A 16,635-nucleotide genomic window follows, 5' to 3' on the forward strand; every position below is an offset into this window, starting at 1 on the left:
GGAAACTGCAGGTTAATCCTCCTAACACAGACAGGAAGCCTTCCGTAGCAAGAGTACATGTAACTCCAGCAGGCATTGTGGTCTTTAGTAAACGAGGCACTGAAAAGAGCGAAAGCAAGGCGCTCAGCCCGCTGGAGAGCCACAGCAGCAGCCTTCATACGGAGGTCTGTGGGACGGGGCCGGTCACAGTGAAAATCACACCCTGTGAGCACGAGCAGGGCAGAAACACACTGCAGCCACTTAGCCTGCATGTAGTTATGCACATAATGAGCGCGTGCAGAGGGTCGCATACAGGGACAACACACACACACACACACACACACACACACACACAACACACACAACACACATACAATACACACACACATACACACACACACACACACACACACAACACACACACACACACAACACACAACACACACACACACACAAACACACACACACCATGCACGCATACAAACATACAAACACACACACCACACACACACACCATACACGCATACAAACATACAAACATACACACCACACACACACACACACCATACACGCATACAAACATACACACCACACACACACAACAGACACACACACGACACACACACAAACACACACACCATACACGCATACAAACATACACACCATACACGCATACAAACATACAAACATACACACCACACACACACACGACACACACACAAACACACACACCATACACACATACAAACATACACACCACACACACACACACACACACAACAGACACACACACATGCACACACAACACACACATCATACACACATATAAACATACAAACATACAACACACACACATACACACACACACACCACACACACACACGCACACACAAACCCACACACCACACATACACACACACACACAAACACACCACACACACGCACACACACACACACACACACAAACACACACAACATACACAACACACACAACACACACACACATACACACAAACACACACACCACACAAACACACTCCCTCCCTCACACAGTGTGTGAATGTGCATGTTTACACCAGGTGGAAAATCCAGGAACGGAAAGTATAGGTCCTCCCCAGTATCTTGTTACAATCACAAGGATTTGCTGAATAGCACAATTCAGCCAGGAGGTAGAACTACTTCATGAAATCAGGTCAGAATCAGAGTTCATGGTTATAACAAACACATGGCAGGACGTTCCACCCCTGGTATAAACTCACACACGTGCCAAAAACAGAGGTGACAGAGTGGGCAGCTCCTCCCCTTCCTGTGTGCTGCAACGCTGCGACTCACAGCGGAGCTTCACAGGAGGACAGTAATCTCATTTACAGTCCCACTGGGAGGGGGAGAGAACAGGGCAGAATAACCACCAAAATGGCCACAGAGTGGAAAACCACGCCCTGGGCCTCATTAAAACAAGCGGGAGATAATGGCGTCAGGGCACGATGGGACTGCAAACACGGAATTCATCCATGGCACCCCCCTACCCTTCTCCCAGAGACAGTGTGACCGTGTTTAAAGCGGGCGGTGGAGCTGTGACCGTGTTTAAAGCGGGCGGTGGAGCTGTGACCGTGTTTAAAGCGGGCGGTGGAGCTGTGACCGTGTTTAAAGCGGGCGGTGGAGCCTGACAGGTCCTCAGGCGCTCAGGAGCCAGGGCCTCTCCTGCACCGCTCGGCTGGAATGCACAGTAAGGCCCAATCCCTCAAGTCAGAGGATTTAACCCAGTCTGTGGGTTAGCGCCTGATATAACGCTAGGTAATCCAATTAGAGAGCCATCCAGGGCACGTACAGGGCACGCACAGCGCTAGGCTAACTCCACCTGGCCCAAAAACCAACTCCACACTCGGCTAACGCAGTCGGGCTAACGCTATCTGGCCACCAACACTCAACTAACCGCGTCTGGTACACAATACCAGGCTGTCTTGACCATATTTTGATGGTGATATTCCACACACACACACACACACACACACACACACACACACACACACACACACACACACACACACACACACACACACACACACACACACACACACACACACACACACACACACACACAAAACAGTTGAACTCTCACATTTGCATTTGAGTGCTTTAAATATTTTGCTGTTTAAATGCTTTTGTTCACTGTCAATGCTGGAAGTGTTCAGTCATAATCCAAAAGCAACTTTCCGTGTAATCCTCTTGTATTATAGTTGCGTGTAGCAGACAGAAGGCGAGCCAGTCTGTACATTTTTACATGCATTTTTCACACGTGTTTCAGAGTGCATTCATGTGTCTATCATTTGCTTTAGCCCCAAGACTCCCTGCAGTCACCAGTCTGTTCCCATTAAATCTCTATAACACAGCCTCTCTCTCCTCCCCCAGGATAACGCTAATCATGTTAGCTCATCTATACAGTGATGATAAACAATGGGGCGTGACAGTTTCTTTCCCCTGGCTACAGAAATACCACAGAGGATCCACAGACAAATTAAATGGCGGGTTTTTCATATTTTGAAAAGAATGACAAACTTGAAGAACAGGAGCATGAGAGGCTTTAATTTCATAGAGCTACACTAGGTATTAAACTGTTATCGCTGCCGGTAACAGTGGCCGCCGCCACAGACCTGCACAGTCTGAAACCTGCATTAAAGTCAGCACTTCTGCTGGGATCCGCTGCTAACTGAGAATGTGGACAAGAGTCACACAAATTTGCCTCAGCTAGAGATAGAGTGAGAGTGAGAGTGAGAGTGAGAGTGAGAGTGAGAGTGAGAGTGAGAGTGAGAGAGAGAGAGAGAGAGAGAGAGAGAGAGAGAGAGAGAGAGAGAGAGAGTGAGTGAGTGAGTGAGTGAGTGAGTGAGAGAGGTCATCCAATTAAAAACCCACTACATTTATGTCCCCACTGTAAAAAGCACGGTCTTAAAAATAATATAAAGCATCTATTGTGCCAATGAATCCTCTTCTTAATGCACAGTTTTACTGCAGTCTTCAGTACCAACTTAGCACTTACCTATCACAATATAAAAGGTGCAGGGCATTACTTTCATAATCTCTCCCATCACCAGAACACACTACCTGGCAGAGAGGACAGGGTGAGCACTGAGGCCATGGTGTTTCAGGCTACAGGCCTACAGTACACACGCAGTAAAGCAGTGCTTAAACATGCACCACTGCACATGTCTGATCTTTATCATGTGTTTCCACAGCAGAAATCTGCTTACTAATATACAAATACACTGTATATTTACATTGCTTCTTATCACAAACAGATCTGGCACAACACACATTTACTAGGTCATAAACCTGGCATAACCCTGGGACCCCGTGCAAAACAAACATTTTAACTGGGCTCCACGATGAAGAAAGTAAAGCACTAGCGCTAGCTGCCGCAGATTTTAAGCAGTAAACAGCCATTCACAGCCCCCCTATCCATCTCCTGCACTGACTCATGACAGGAGTTTCCTGTGCTGCATTTTAGTACCACACATTCATGGAGACGGCAGTTGGTCTCGTCCCTTCTTGTATATTCTTAGCCGGTCGTTGTAATTGGCTTCAACACTAAGGAGACCGGTCGGAGTGAGGGCCGCGGTGCCATTCAGAGGAGGGGCCAGTGCACCTGCGCTTCCTGTGTGAAGCGTACCCCCGTCTCACCACCGGGCCCATTCAGGGGGCTGCCCAAAAGCCCAATGACGGCAGCTCTGTGGGCTTAATGTCTTTTGTTCGGTTTGTAAAAGTTCATCCACGCCCAGACTTAACTCCGGGCTTTCTGTTGACGTTGCAAAAAAAAAAAACCCAGTCCTGCTCTCCAGGCTGAATGAACTTCCTCTCCCTTTCTTTCTCTTTCTCGTTCTGTACATCCGTGAGTGCTGCGGCTCCAATGTCCGCCGAAGCCACTGCCATTACAGCACCTGCTGTGGCTTCAGAGTACGACACAGAGTCACTGCATGCAGTTTACACACTGCTGCGGATGCACAAGCTCAGGTCCTGATACACTGCCTTCATCTACTCACGCACAGGACACAGGCAACCTCCTACCTCAGGACGCTTTACTCACACATTCCACCATTCCAGTCTGAGTAACTGAGAGATGGTGGGACTATTTCGTGTTGTCAATGTCACGTATGCAAGGTGAAACGCTCTTTGCCAAGTCCAGCGAAAAAGCACTGAAGGACAAGGTCATCTGTAGCCATAAAGCCCCTGAATTCTGGGTAGAATCAGGTATCTAAGCCAGACTGGGTGCGAATTCCCCAGGTTTCAGAGTCAAACAGCTGGACCCTCAGAAGTAGAGAAACAAACACATGTTTGGAATCTGAGCCGCCTGAACAGGGAACCATGTTATGAGATTTCTGGGATTCCAAAACCACTGCCTGCTGCGACAGAAGAGGGAGCTGAAAACTCGCCCGTCAGTACGAGGTGCTACGGGCTCAGGCTGAATCTTTACAGCTTTCGGTTTCCCAACCTGGAGACCGTACCCCACCACTCTACTGATTCTGCTGGGTGTAGGGTGCAAGTCAGGGCAGAGGAGGGATGTGAAGGGAGCTGATTTAGCCTCACTAGCTTCACTATGCCAGACCATTAACCTGATTCTGACAGTGGAGCAAGCGGTCTGTGTTGATGCTTACAGAGATACAGGCACCAATCACTGGCCTGTAATCAATCTCAACTCCCTTAATATGGCGGGCAGGACTGGACTTCTGCGCTGTTCACTCACAAGTTGAGTTAGTGTTCAACACAAAGTGTGGGTTCGAGATAAAGCTTGAGAAGGCTGCTCCTGCTTCAGGCTTGATCAAGTGAGTCTATGCCCAGGACATCGAGACCCTAACAGAGCTTACTCCTCTCAGGCAGGTGAGTTCCTGTAGTTCCTGAAACCGGTTTGCCTTGCCGTTGGTTTGCATTCCTTTGTGCACCGTTTGTTTTGTCGCTGTTCCAGCCACGGTTATCGGGAATATTACAAACCAGAACGGACATACGGTCCCTGAAGCACAGCCCTGAAGAGGGCTTTAATCACACTACAGCTCAGAGAGCCAAAACAAATGGAGCTGCTGATTTAGCCAAATGCTTAATTCAGTTATGGTGTCTGAAGGCAGCTCTTGCACTCCTCGCTCTCCTACTGAGACAAATTTCAGCTTATTAACAATTCAGATTTTTGTTTTCAATCACCCCCTTGATTAGGAGTCACTATTGATACCTCCTCAGCTCTTACCACTGCACCACACACAGCCACACAAAATGAGCATTGCAGCTGAATCGCATACAGCCCTCCAATACACTGACCTGTGCTCATTTACACCCTGCACTCCACACAGCACTGCAGAAGAGAGCTTGCACCAGTCAGAGGATCTCCAGTGATAAATGGCAGTCTGTGGGGACCTGGCATGTGGCAAACCTGGAGGGATACAATGTGACAGTAACCCGGGGAAACCCTAACTCGTCCTAACTCAGGTGGGAACAGAAGAGACCGACGGGGTCCTAACACTGGAAACAGCTCCTGGTAACAGTATCCAAGGCTGAGGCCTGAACCAGTGACTGTAGAGTCCAGCCGGAGACAACTCCCAGATACATTTCCTGTAAAATAATGCTGACCCCAGCCAACAACACTGCTATGGAGGCACTTTCAGCAAGCACAAACACACACAAAAGGCCCCATCCTGAGTTATTTATTCAGACAAGACTGATCCATAACCAAAATCATGGATTACGCCTATACAATATATGAATGGAACAGGAAATATTTTGAATAATGCCGCAGAGGTGATGCAATGGGGAGTGCAGGTCAGCCAGCACACATCTAATTATATACACTCAGTGAGCAATTTATTAGATAGACCTGTACACCAGCTTGTTAATGCAAATATTTAATCAGCCAATCATGTGGCAGCAACTAAATGCATAAAAGCATGCCGACGTGGTCAAGAGGTTCAGCTGTTGTTCAGACCAAATGTCAGAATGGGGAAGAAATGTGATCTAAGTGACTTTGACCGTGTAATGAATGTTGGTGCTAGGCAGGGTGGTTTGAGTATCTCAGAAACTACTGATCTCCTGTGATTTTCACGCACGACAGTCTCTAGAGTTTGCAGAGAATGGTGGGAAAATAAAAAAAACATCCAGTGAGCAGCAGTTCTGCGGGCGGAAATGCATTGTTAATGAGAGAGGTCAGAGGAAAAGGGCCAGACTGGTTGAAGCTGACAGGAGGTGAGAGTAACACAAATAACCACACATTACAACAGTGGCATGCAGAAGAGCAGTGCCAGGTTATCTTATGGATTCAGATGATCCAACGCAAGGTGAACACCATCGGAAGGGTCAGATGCATTTACACACAGATGGCCTTTTGTTAACACATTCAATTCAACTCAAATGCACTCAATGGACAAAAACACAAAACATATCTCATTTTTTTAAAGTCAGATGTAAAGAATTCTAACCATTTGATCAACCACGTAAGATCCATTATGGTGCATAACACCGCAATACACACACCACAGGCCTTCTGGCTGCTTTTCCCACTTAAAACAGCCGAAAGATAAATTCTCTAACAGTACAGCAAGTACCAACATTACTACATAAAGACTGTGGTCAGCATTCACATGGTACTCCAAGTCACATCATATTCAAGTTGCATTAATGATTTTTTATTGTTCTTTAATGTGTAACAATGTGAGATAAGAGAAGAACTAAAAATAATGAAAATGAGCAGACCAATGTGAAATTAGTCAATATCCCGCCTACTGTATATAAAACACAACGATAAACAGGGCTCGACAGGGCAATAAAACACTCTTTAGGGGCCTGTATTTCATACTGGCACACCAGCCATATCAGGTTCAGAAGATGCCCGCAACCAGCTCTTATCTCCTATATCATTTCCTCATATTGCCCACAGAGCGTGATGCGCCAACACGTCGATGGAAAGAGAAATGCTTACTCCCGCAAGCGCAGTTATCTCGGTAAACAGAAAATGGCGGAGGGAGAATGATAGAGGGCTGGGCGTGATTGATCTTAACAGTAAATAGAGTGTGGCCAAGCAGAGAGTGAACTCATGATTACCTGGCCTGCAACCTTGGGGTTGAAGGTAATGGCCTCCGTAAATCACCCTGCCCTGCGCGGAAAGCGGCCGAGAGCGCCCCCAAACCGCGTCCGCGAACGGGAACCACCGCCGTAGATCACATCAGGGGGCGACAGCAAACGGGCCGCCTCCGAATTCAAATTTAAAGCAGAATGCAGAATGAATAAATTGACTTTGAGCCTGAGCTTGGCAGCCCGCCCGTTGGTCTGACGGTGAGCCACACTACAGTACCTCAGACGGAGCATTAAAGCATTTCAGGCAAAGATTCACAGGGTGAGCGTGTGTGTGTGTGTGTGTGTGTGTGTGTGTGTGTGGGGAGGACGGAGCCAGGGTAAAGCATTTCAGGCAAAGACTCACAGGGTGAGTGTGTGTGTGTGTGTGTGTGTGTGTGTGTGTGTGTGTGTGGGGAGGACGGAGCCAGGGTAAAGCATTTCAGGCAAAGATTCACAGGGTGAGCGTGTGTGTGTGTGTGTGTGTGTGTGTGTGTGGGGAGGACGGAGCCAGGGTAAAGCATTTCAGGCAAAGATTCACAGGGTGAGCGTGTGTGTGTGTGTGTGTGTGTGTGTGTGTGTGGGGAGGACGGAGCCAGGGTAAAGCATTTCAGGCAAAGATTCACAGGATGAGCGTGTGTGTGTGTGTGTGTGTGTGTGTGTGTGTGGGGAGGACGGAGCCAGGGTAAAGCATTTCAGGCAAAGATTCACAGGGTGAGCGTGTGTGTGTGTGTGTGTGTGTGTGTGGGGAGGACGGAGCCAGGGTAAAGCATTTCAGGCAAAGATTCACAGGGTGAGCGTGTGTGTGTGTGTGTGCGTGTGTGTGTGTGTGTGTGGGGAGGACGGAGCCAGGGTAAAGCATTTCAGGCAAAGATTCACAGGGTGAGTGTGTGTGTGTGTGTGTGTGTGTGTGTGTGTGTGTGTGTGGGGAGGGCTGTCTATCATTTTATATTTTTTATATTTATTTTTTTAACTTCAAGCATTTAGCATCTGACAGAGAAAAAATGAGACTATGAGTACAAAGCCCATCCTTTCAGGCTGGTCGGTTTGTTCTTGTGTCTTGTGGGTGATGTCTGATGTACACGGCATGTCTTTTGAATCTTACCTGACAGACAAAAAAAAGGCTATAAAAACATAGCTTCAAGAATGCAACTGTCCATGAACAAAAATATAACACACTTTACATCCCTGTCATTATGTCATTTAAAAGGAACAGAAAAACATTACCTATAAGGAGGTACACACTTCCCACTGCCCTCATGTGACTATTCAAGGCTAAAATTCAAGCTCCTTCCACAGGCAGTCCAAAATAATAAAAAGATTAGGCCTATTTTACATAGGCTATTTTAAAATTCTGAGTACCACAGAAATAACATCAGTTTCATGCAACATCTTTCCTTTGTCATTTTTCCCCGTTGACACACTGACACAGTGCACATGCAATTCTCCAATGGTAAATTAGGGCATGAACAATAACATGCGTAAAGAAGTGCAACACTGTTTTTACACAGGACAGCATAGAGCAGCTATTCACATGGATTATTTACAAACCCGAGAAACAGTTCAGGCTACAGGTCACAGCTCAATTAACACACCTGAGACCCTATGTATCCTGCAACAATACTGCCCACAGTGTTGCCAGTTTAATGCCTTCCCCATTGCTAGCACAATGCTGGACAACAAGTGAGAGAGAGCATTACGCCGTAAAATCTGAAGCAGTGACATTACCACACGCCAGGAGGGTTTGGTTCACACTTGAATGTCAGTTAAATAAAAACCAGAAACACTGAAAGTGTCTCATCTTCAACTTGCGCCACTGTACCGAATTTGTGATGAAGGTCAAATAATGAAATAACATGTTATTACTAGTAATTGTTGTTATTCACAATAAAAAATATCGTATAAAGCAGCCTATTGGCAGAAGTATCTAGTTGTAGTAGTACGCAGGCAACAAACGTTGATGTTTGTGCCTGCGAGTGAAAGCACTCATCTAGAGGCTTTTGCTGCTAATGGCTAGATGTTTCTTTAATATTTAACTTAATTGACAAGATTGTAAACGTATAAGCCCTCTCAATGCTGCTTTACCAATGGCAATAACATAAGACGAAAGCATTTCAGTAAGGGTATAATTTTAGCAGCAGTGAGAAAACATGTTCCTTAAAGTTTGTGAAGGACAAACTCAGAATAGGCTAACTGTAGCACATGATCACATGCATGATCCAATTCTAACTGCGGTAAACACACAGACCAAATGCGATGAGTTTATCTGTGGCAAATCAGGAATGTCTTCTGAAAACTATTAGAAAGGTGCAGGAATAAAGCTTATTTTTAAGAATTGTGCATGTACTGTAGGCCTGCTCAAAAGCCGCGACTAGATGATACTGACAAAGACACAATAGCCGACGACATCGGTGTTACGTGGTTTTGAGATTAATCTCTCCAAAAACATTATCCCCATTTACGCCCCGCCCTGACCCTTACATCCATGCGAATACTTACACTAAAACGTGATTCTGCCAAAGGCAAATGGACTCAATTAAATACAACGTTTCCCGTTTTACCTCGTTCTAAAGTTAAAACCATGCAATAGCGTTGCTCTGCTGACAAGCAATAAAACAGCTGTCATTGTAACCAGCACTTTGGTGGTTAGTAGAGAAAGCTGGAAAAGTTTCATGCAATTAAACAGGGTTTGCAATTATTACCATGTCGTTAACGGTTACCTCCTGGGTGCAGTTGATGCAAGCACTTGGGCTGAATAAACGTGCAGCAGAACATTGCAGGGCTGAAGCTAAACTGTCATAGCACCCTTCTTCTTCTAAACTGATTTATAGCGATCGACGTGTCATGCTATTTAGCATTCATTTATCAATGTCAACGAATTAACTTCAACTGTTCTTCCAAAAAACGAAACAAACGACTTAGTTGTATATTTAATTTGCATTCAATTTCGAAATACATTTGCGTATATTATCCAGCACACTGCGTAACGTTATTTGGTGTATGCTTTTATATTAATGGACAACGTTCATTGATGTTAATAATGCCATTACAAGCACTGTAGCTAAAAGTGTTGACTGCCCAGTATCGCCAACACAGCATCGTAAAGAACGGAAAGATCAAGCCACAAAACGCACCTTGCCAAAGCAATATGACACACTCTAAGCCTGATCCGTCTGCCCTGGCTATGAATAAACTATAACTCGCTGGCTAGCCTACGTCATTGTGTTTTATAAAAATATATATACTTTCACGACCTCAGCCTTAGCAATGTGTGTGCAACAGGGCCAGAGAATGTTGAATGGAGCTGAATGAGATTGTCTTAGGAGTTGGAGGAAGGACCAAGCGAAGTAACGTTGGCTAGCTGGCTAGCTACAATCGCATGACATGATGAGGTGACGTCGATGGATGGCTAAGAACATTGTATTTCGTTGTTGGAGTGTTGACCATGAATGTCAATTTGTCACGCAAAACACACTGTCGTGAGAAATTATAGTGGTGAAATATGAATAGTGCGCTTTCAATAGAACAGTTCTTGTAACGTTACTCACCCCATTAACCAATCCATGGTTTTTGAAAAGATAAATCCACCGAAAACTGGAGGTGTCCCCTCACACTGTATCCGGGTACCCCAGTACTTCAGTAAACTACTCTATTCAGGTCGCTGTCCCTCTCTTCCAAACTCAGCTTGCAGGGGACTGCCTTGATCTGAGGCTTGGCTCTGCTCAGGAGCATGAATAGAAACAGCGGGACCGGCGGAGCTGCGCTTGAGGACGAAGGAAGCGGGGCTGCATTGACTTTGAGGTTAGGCAGCACGGAGAAGAACGAGAAACTGTGTGTTCTACCCGGTTAACTTTCTTTAAGATGAACGTCTGTTAATCTACTGCGCGTCCTCGTTCTGTAGATCGCAGGACGCACAGGGAATGGGTTGTAGGGGTACTGTTCGTCTGCCCACGGTCATAAACCTCTGCCTCGGCTACTGAGCTGCAACGCTCGTGTCGCCTGCGACCCAGGCTCTGCCACACACAAAAAATCCGGAAGTAAACACAGGTCCTGTGCCCCTCCTTCGTCCCCCGGAATGTGTTCTGTCCGAACGACCCGAGCCGGAAATGTCTCTGGGATATGTAGTTGTTACGTTTAAGGAAAATTACATTTCATTGAGGGATGCGCTTTACAAATGGTTGATAGTAATCCTCTAAAAGAACAAATCCATTAATAAAAAATGTTTTTATGGATACGTTTTTAAAGGTAACAACATGCCACCACGACCACCACCAACAACAACAACAGCAATAATAAAAATAATAACGTTAGGATTCGCTTTTGACAACACTGCTTCAATTATTAATTTCGTTTTTCAGCTGTGAAACATGACCCAGGGCAAATTAAATGTGTCTATATGGAAATAAAAATGGATAGATTGATTCAGCCTAACAGCACTGAGCCAGGACTAGTTATATATTCTTGCACAAAATTATTGGGGCAGAAATTAGGACCAGTGAAATTACCTTCCTTTGGGTGTTGAGGGGCAGCACGGATGGTGCAGTGGGTAGCACACACAGCAAGGAGGTCCTGGGTTCAAATCCCCGTTGGCTGGGGCCTCTCTGTGTGGAGTTTGCATGTTCTCCCCGTGTCTGCGTGGGTTTCCTCCGGGTACTGTCCAAAGACATGCAGGTTAGGCTGATTGGAGAGTCTAAATTGCCCGTAGGTATGAGTGTGTGAGTGAATGGTGTGTGTGCCCTTCGATGGACTGGCGACCTGTCCAGGGTGTATTCCTGCCTTTCGCCCAATGTATGCTGGGATAGGCTCCAGCCCCCCTGCGACCCTGTTCAGGATAAGCGGGTTAAGATAATGGATGGATGGATGGATGGTTGTTGAGGGAAGAATGTACCTCAAATTGTACTCACCAGGACTCTCTGCACTAAGTAGAGAGAAATTAAGGAAAACTAGTGTTTATTATTGAATCACTACCTTTCTGTTACACATAAGTTCATTTTAGGGAGGCTGTAAGTTGCAGCCTTAAAAAAAATACCCCTCATTTCATGATTCTAAAAATAATACTTCCTTGCTGTCGGGCCGAGAGAACATCATGATGAGGTCTTGGAAAAAGCCGAGGGGTGCTGAAAATGCCACTGCCTTCTATCTCAGCTCCAATCAGCATTGGAAGGGGCGTGGTTAGCGCTGTGACTGACAGCAGGGTTGGTATTCCTCACAGAGCATGTCACATCCCAGATTTACACCAGAGGGCACTGTGCATTGCCCAATAAAGTATCTCTGCTCCTGAAGTGTGTTGAGGACATATTTGTAAGAATCAGTCAAACCTTTACCGAGGTTTTATGAGAAGCATTTCAAACAAATGTGTTCCTGAGTTTGAAAAATGCATTCATATGGATGTATTTCATATGTAATAGCTTACATGTTGCTTTTGTATTTTTTGTATTTGGGAGGTATTTTGCATTTTGTTACAAAATACAGTTCATAATATGTTTGCCTATCCATTACCAATAATTGATAGTAGGCAATATGTACAGCATCTCAAAAGCATGTTTCTATTTAACATTCCTGGGAAATGTTGAAAGTAAAGCTTTGGTTTTGTCATGGTTCTTTTTGTATATCTGTTCCTCTCCATCGCAATACTCTCTGGGTCACTTGCTGTTGTTACAGAAACATTTGCTGCTGTTCTGTCACCAAAGTGAGCGCTACTCATCTCTGCAATGCAATGTTGAACATTAAAAAAAAAAAGAAGTTCAGTAAAAGTAAGTCTTGACTTTGGTATTTTCTGACAGTAAATGAACTTTCCTCCATCCAGAATATTCAAATATCTGCACACACCTGTTACCTACTGCTGGCTTTTCCATTTTCATATTCTTCAAGTATAGCAATTTCTTCCTTTGTTCAACACAAATATGCACACATATTTAGTCATAATTTGGTGTATTTAATAATAAGGTTATGGAAATGACAGTTAAACATTGGGTCCACACTGGGCTCTGAATAGACTGAAGGTGATGACAGTTTTAGAGATGAAAGTGATAGCGGGGTAAGGTGAGGTAACGCCTCTGTGCTCTAGAGTGATTGCAGCGCCTACTCATTTCCCATATGCCACCTGCTGCTGTTTGTTTGTGGGCTGTTGTACTGGGCCTGGTGTGGACAGGTCAGCTGCCTGCAGTTCTATTAGCTTCAGGGTGAAGCAACTTTCACAGCTGCATTTACTAAACACATCCAGGATATAAAATATACCTTTTTACTACTACTACTACTACTACTACAACAATTGACAATACACAACTATATAAATTACTACATCATATATTCAATTGTGATAGGTGGCTGAGTGTACATATGAATGTGAGATTGCCTTTGTGTGCCTTTGTGAGCATATGGTATGCTTGTGAGAGTGGCAGCTCTGTGTATGCATATGCTTGTGTGCTAAAAAAAAAATTAGAGCATTTGTTTTGTCAGTGGGTGAGTGTGTGTGTGTTTGCGTGAGTTTGTGTGTGTGTGTGTGTGTGTGTGTGTTTGCGTGTGTGTCTGCGTGTGTTTGCGTGTGTGTGAGTTTGTGGGTGTGTGTGTGTATGTTTGCGTGTGTGTGTGAGTTTGTGGGTGTGTTCATGGGTGTGTGTGTGTGTGTGTTTGCGTGTGTGTCTGCGTGTGTTTGCGTGTGCGTGTGTTTGCGTGTGTGTGTGAGTTTGTGGGTGTGTGTGTGTGTGTGTGTGTTTGCGTGTGTGTGAGTTTGTGGGTGTGTGTGTGTGTGTGTTTGCGTGTGTTTGTGTGTGTGTGTGAGTTTTTGGGTGTGTGTGTGTGTGTTTGCGTGTGTGTCTGCGTGTGTTTGCGTGTGTGTGTGTGTGATTTTGTGGGTGTGTGTGTGTGTGTGTGTTTGCGTGTGTTTGCGTGTGTGTGTGAGTTTGTGGGTGTGTGTGTGCGTGTGTGTGTTTGCATATGTGGTTTCTGGAGGAACCTGACTCATTGGAGCTGGTGCCTCTCCGGCGACCACAGCACACCCGAGCCCAGCTTCCCCCCTGCACTGTGGGACTGTTATCTGGGGCAGACAAGGTCACTTCCTGAAAGCCGTCCTGTTACTGATACAGAGAGGCTAATCAATACAAACACATCTGCATCAGCAGCAGCACTCTGGACACTGCGCAGTTATTTCTGAGAGATGACCTCATTGCCAAGGGGCTCAGTTTCACTGAAGAGCCCTACCCCCACTTACTGTTCCCACTTCCCCTCACTCACTTCCTCTGCCCTCTCTTAAACTCTCTTCTCTTCCTCTCTGTATGAGTGCCTGGGGATTCAGGAGGCTTGGGGATTTACAAAAATAGATTTTATTAATATGCCAACTGATGAATGTGCGATTGTGAAACCTAACCAACTGCTTTTTGTTGCTATTCATTTTGCGTGAAGTCAGACTTTCCACATGAAACAGTTTTCCATGAGCTGTGGGCAGAGGCAGGATGCAGTACAGGCTAGGTTTGTCAGAATGAAAGATTGAAGTTAGTTTCAGTCCCATCATTTATTCATACCTGATGGTTGTTATTCATGATACCATTAGAGGACATTAAAACAGAGACAGCTCACATTACTGCTGTATAAATAATAAATGTTAACTTACAGAAGCTCTTGATCTTTGCTTTTATTGAAGAAGGCAAAAAGCTGAACAACCACTTGTGTGTCTGCTTGCAAATGAGGTTTTAAGCTTCATCACTTGAACTTTAGCAGGAAAGCTCTACATATCTTTTTGAGGGTGACAGTTTGTGTATCATGTGTGTGTGTGTGTGCGTGTGTGTGATAGCGTGTATGTGTGTGAGGGAGAGAGTGCATGAATAAATATATTCATTTGAGTTACATTAGTGATGGCTGCAATCTTATGTGTATCATGGGGGTGGGGTGGGGGGGGGGAGCATACTGAATACAGCTACTGACTACTGACGACATTGTCAGTGGCTGCATTCCTTCATACCTTGTATAAGTTAAGTATCTATAGTGTGTCTGCCTCTTCTGTTGTGGTACTTCTTGTTATCCCAGTTGTTTGGGCTCTGTGTTGTTTGCAGTAATGGCCAAAGATGTCACATTAGGTAAAAGCATCCCCAAAATAATACAATGACATGCAATGCGTGCAAATGCGAGAGTACAGTAATGTTACAGTAATGTCATGAAAATTAATGTAATGTAACATTGCAGAATATTTTGCATTAGCAATCCTGATGTGAACCCCCATAGCTGTAGAGATGCGTATGAGTGGTTATTGGATATGTGCTTGCAGACATCCTGTCTCGGGAAGGGTTCGATTTACTGCAGCCGTGCCGTCAGCAAATCACCTGCAATTGTAAGCACTCTGTCCTTTATTCTCCGCTGCTTGCAATTTCTCTTTCACCTTTTTCCCTGGTAAACATTGCATCACCAGATTTCTAGTGCAATGTGTACATTTCAAGTTTAGAGTTTTGAATTGTGTTCAAATGTATTTAAATTAGCATTATTTTGGCTTTTTTTCATGAATGGAAAGAATGGGAATGAATGGGGAGTGGGCTCCTGGTGGAAACCCTCACAGACACAGGGAGAACTGCACACAGAAAGGCCCCCTTCTTGCTGTGAGACGATAGTGCTATTCATAGCACTACCATGGGGAATCTACTACAGGCTCCATAAGAAATATAAAACTCTTTAGTTTAGATAAGGTCCATTTAAGGACAGCCTGTTCATAAAATGATCACTACCCATTTAAGCATTCCTTGTGTGGTCTTTCAATTGATAAAATCAGGATTTATTCTTTCTGCACTATTTCATTTAATTGACAGAAAGTATAGACAACATAATCTATACTAATTATATTATATCTTATGCACATTCATTCATAAACAAAAATACATTTAAATCATAGATCTAAATATGAAACTCAATTTAAAACAGATATCTTGATTGACTACAAAGAACAAAAGATTGCCTTGTGTTATGAAATATTATCAAGGAATTGTTCCAAAAGTTAACAGTAGATGGCAGCATTAAATTACCCAAAGTGGATCTCTGAACTCAAAGCGTTGCATAAACAATATTAATTATTAAATTGCCAATACATGTTTACTTTATCAAATACTCACATGCACATACATTCTCAGACTCCAATACTGATAACTGTTGGCACGTGCCTACATATGCCTACCTACACAGGGTGCATATTATGAACCAAAAGGTGTGTGCCAAATGGCATTGGTCTTAGTTGGTCATAATTAAGTTAACTATTTTACAGTAGTACCAGTTACCTACAATTTTGCTAGAAAATGTTAGATCAGGGTTCTCTGTAGTTTGTTGTGAAAATTGTTTGTGAAATTTAAAATACAAATACATTTTGATTTGATTTATAGGCCTAGATACAGTATAAGCTGATTTTCTAGCAATTTTCCAGTTGTGGGGGTATGCCTGTCTATAGATTCTGGTCAGACTAGATCCGAGTGCTTTCAAATGAAACAATGATGCTCTCAATTAAGAAAACTCAAAAGTATTGCTCAACATACCTGAAATAACTTAATATTGTTGAAGGGGGAGGTCAGAAAATGTGCACACGTTACAAGTAAGCAGTCATTA

The 16,635-nt window shown here is 44.4% G+C and overlaps 1 protein-coding gene across 2 annotated transcripts in view; it reads right to left on the reverse strand.

Moving 5' to 3' along the window:
• The window catches only part of LOC133130366 (MOB kinase activator 2-like), a 45,874-nt gene extending 34,805 nt beyond the window's left edge, over positions 1-11,069 (reverse strand). For both annotated transcript variants that reach the window (XM_061244913.1, XM_061244910.1), the window contains exon 1: positions 10,608-11,069. In XM_061244913.1, coding sequence (XP_061100897.1) covers positions 10,608-10,624 — 17 coding nt within the window. In that variant the 5' untranslated portion in view covers positions 10,625-11,069. The remainder of the gene's footprint in view (positions 1-10,607) is intronic.
• Between the last annotated feature and the right edge of the window lie 5,566 nt (positions 11,070-16,635).

This window comes from Conger conger, chromosome 6 (genome assembly GCF_963514075.1).
Source record: "Conger conger chromosome 6, fConCon1.1, whole genome shotgun sequence".
Classification (NCBI taxonomy): domain Eukaryota; kingdom Metazoa; phylum Chordata; class Actinopteri; order Anguilliformes; family Congridae; genus Conger; species Conger conger.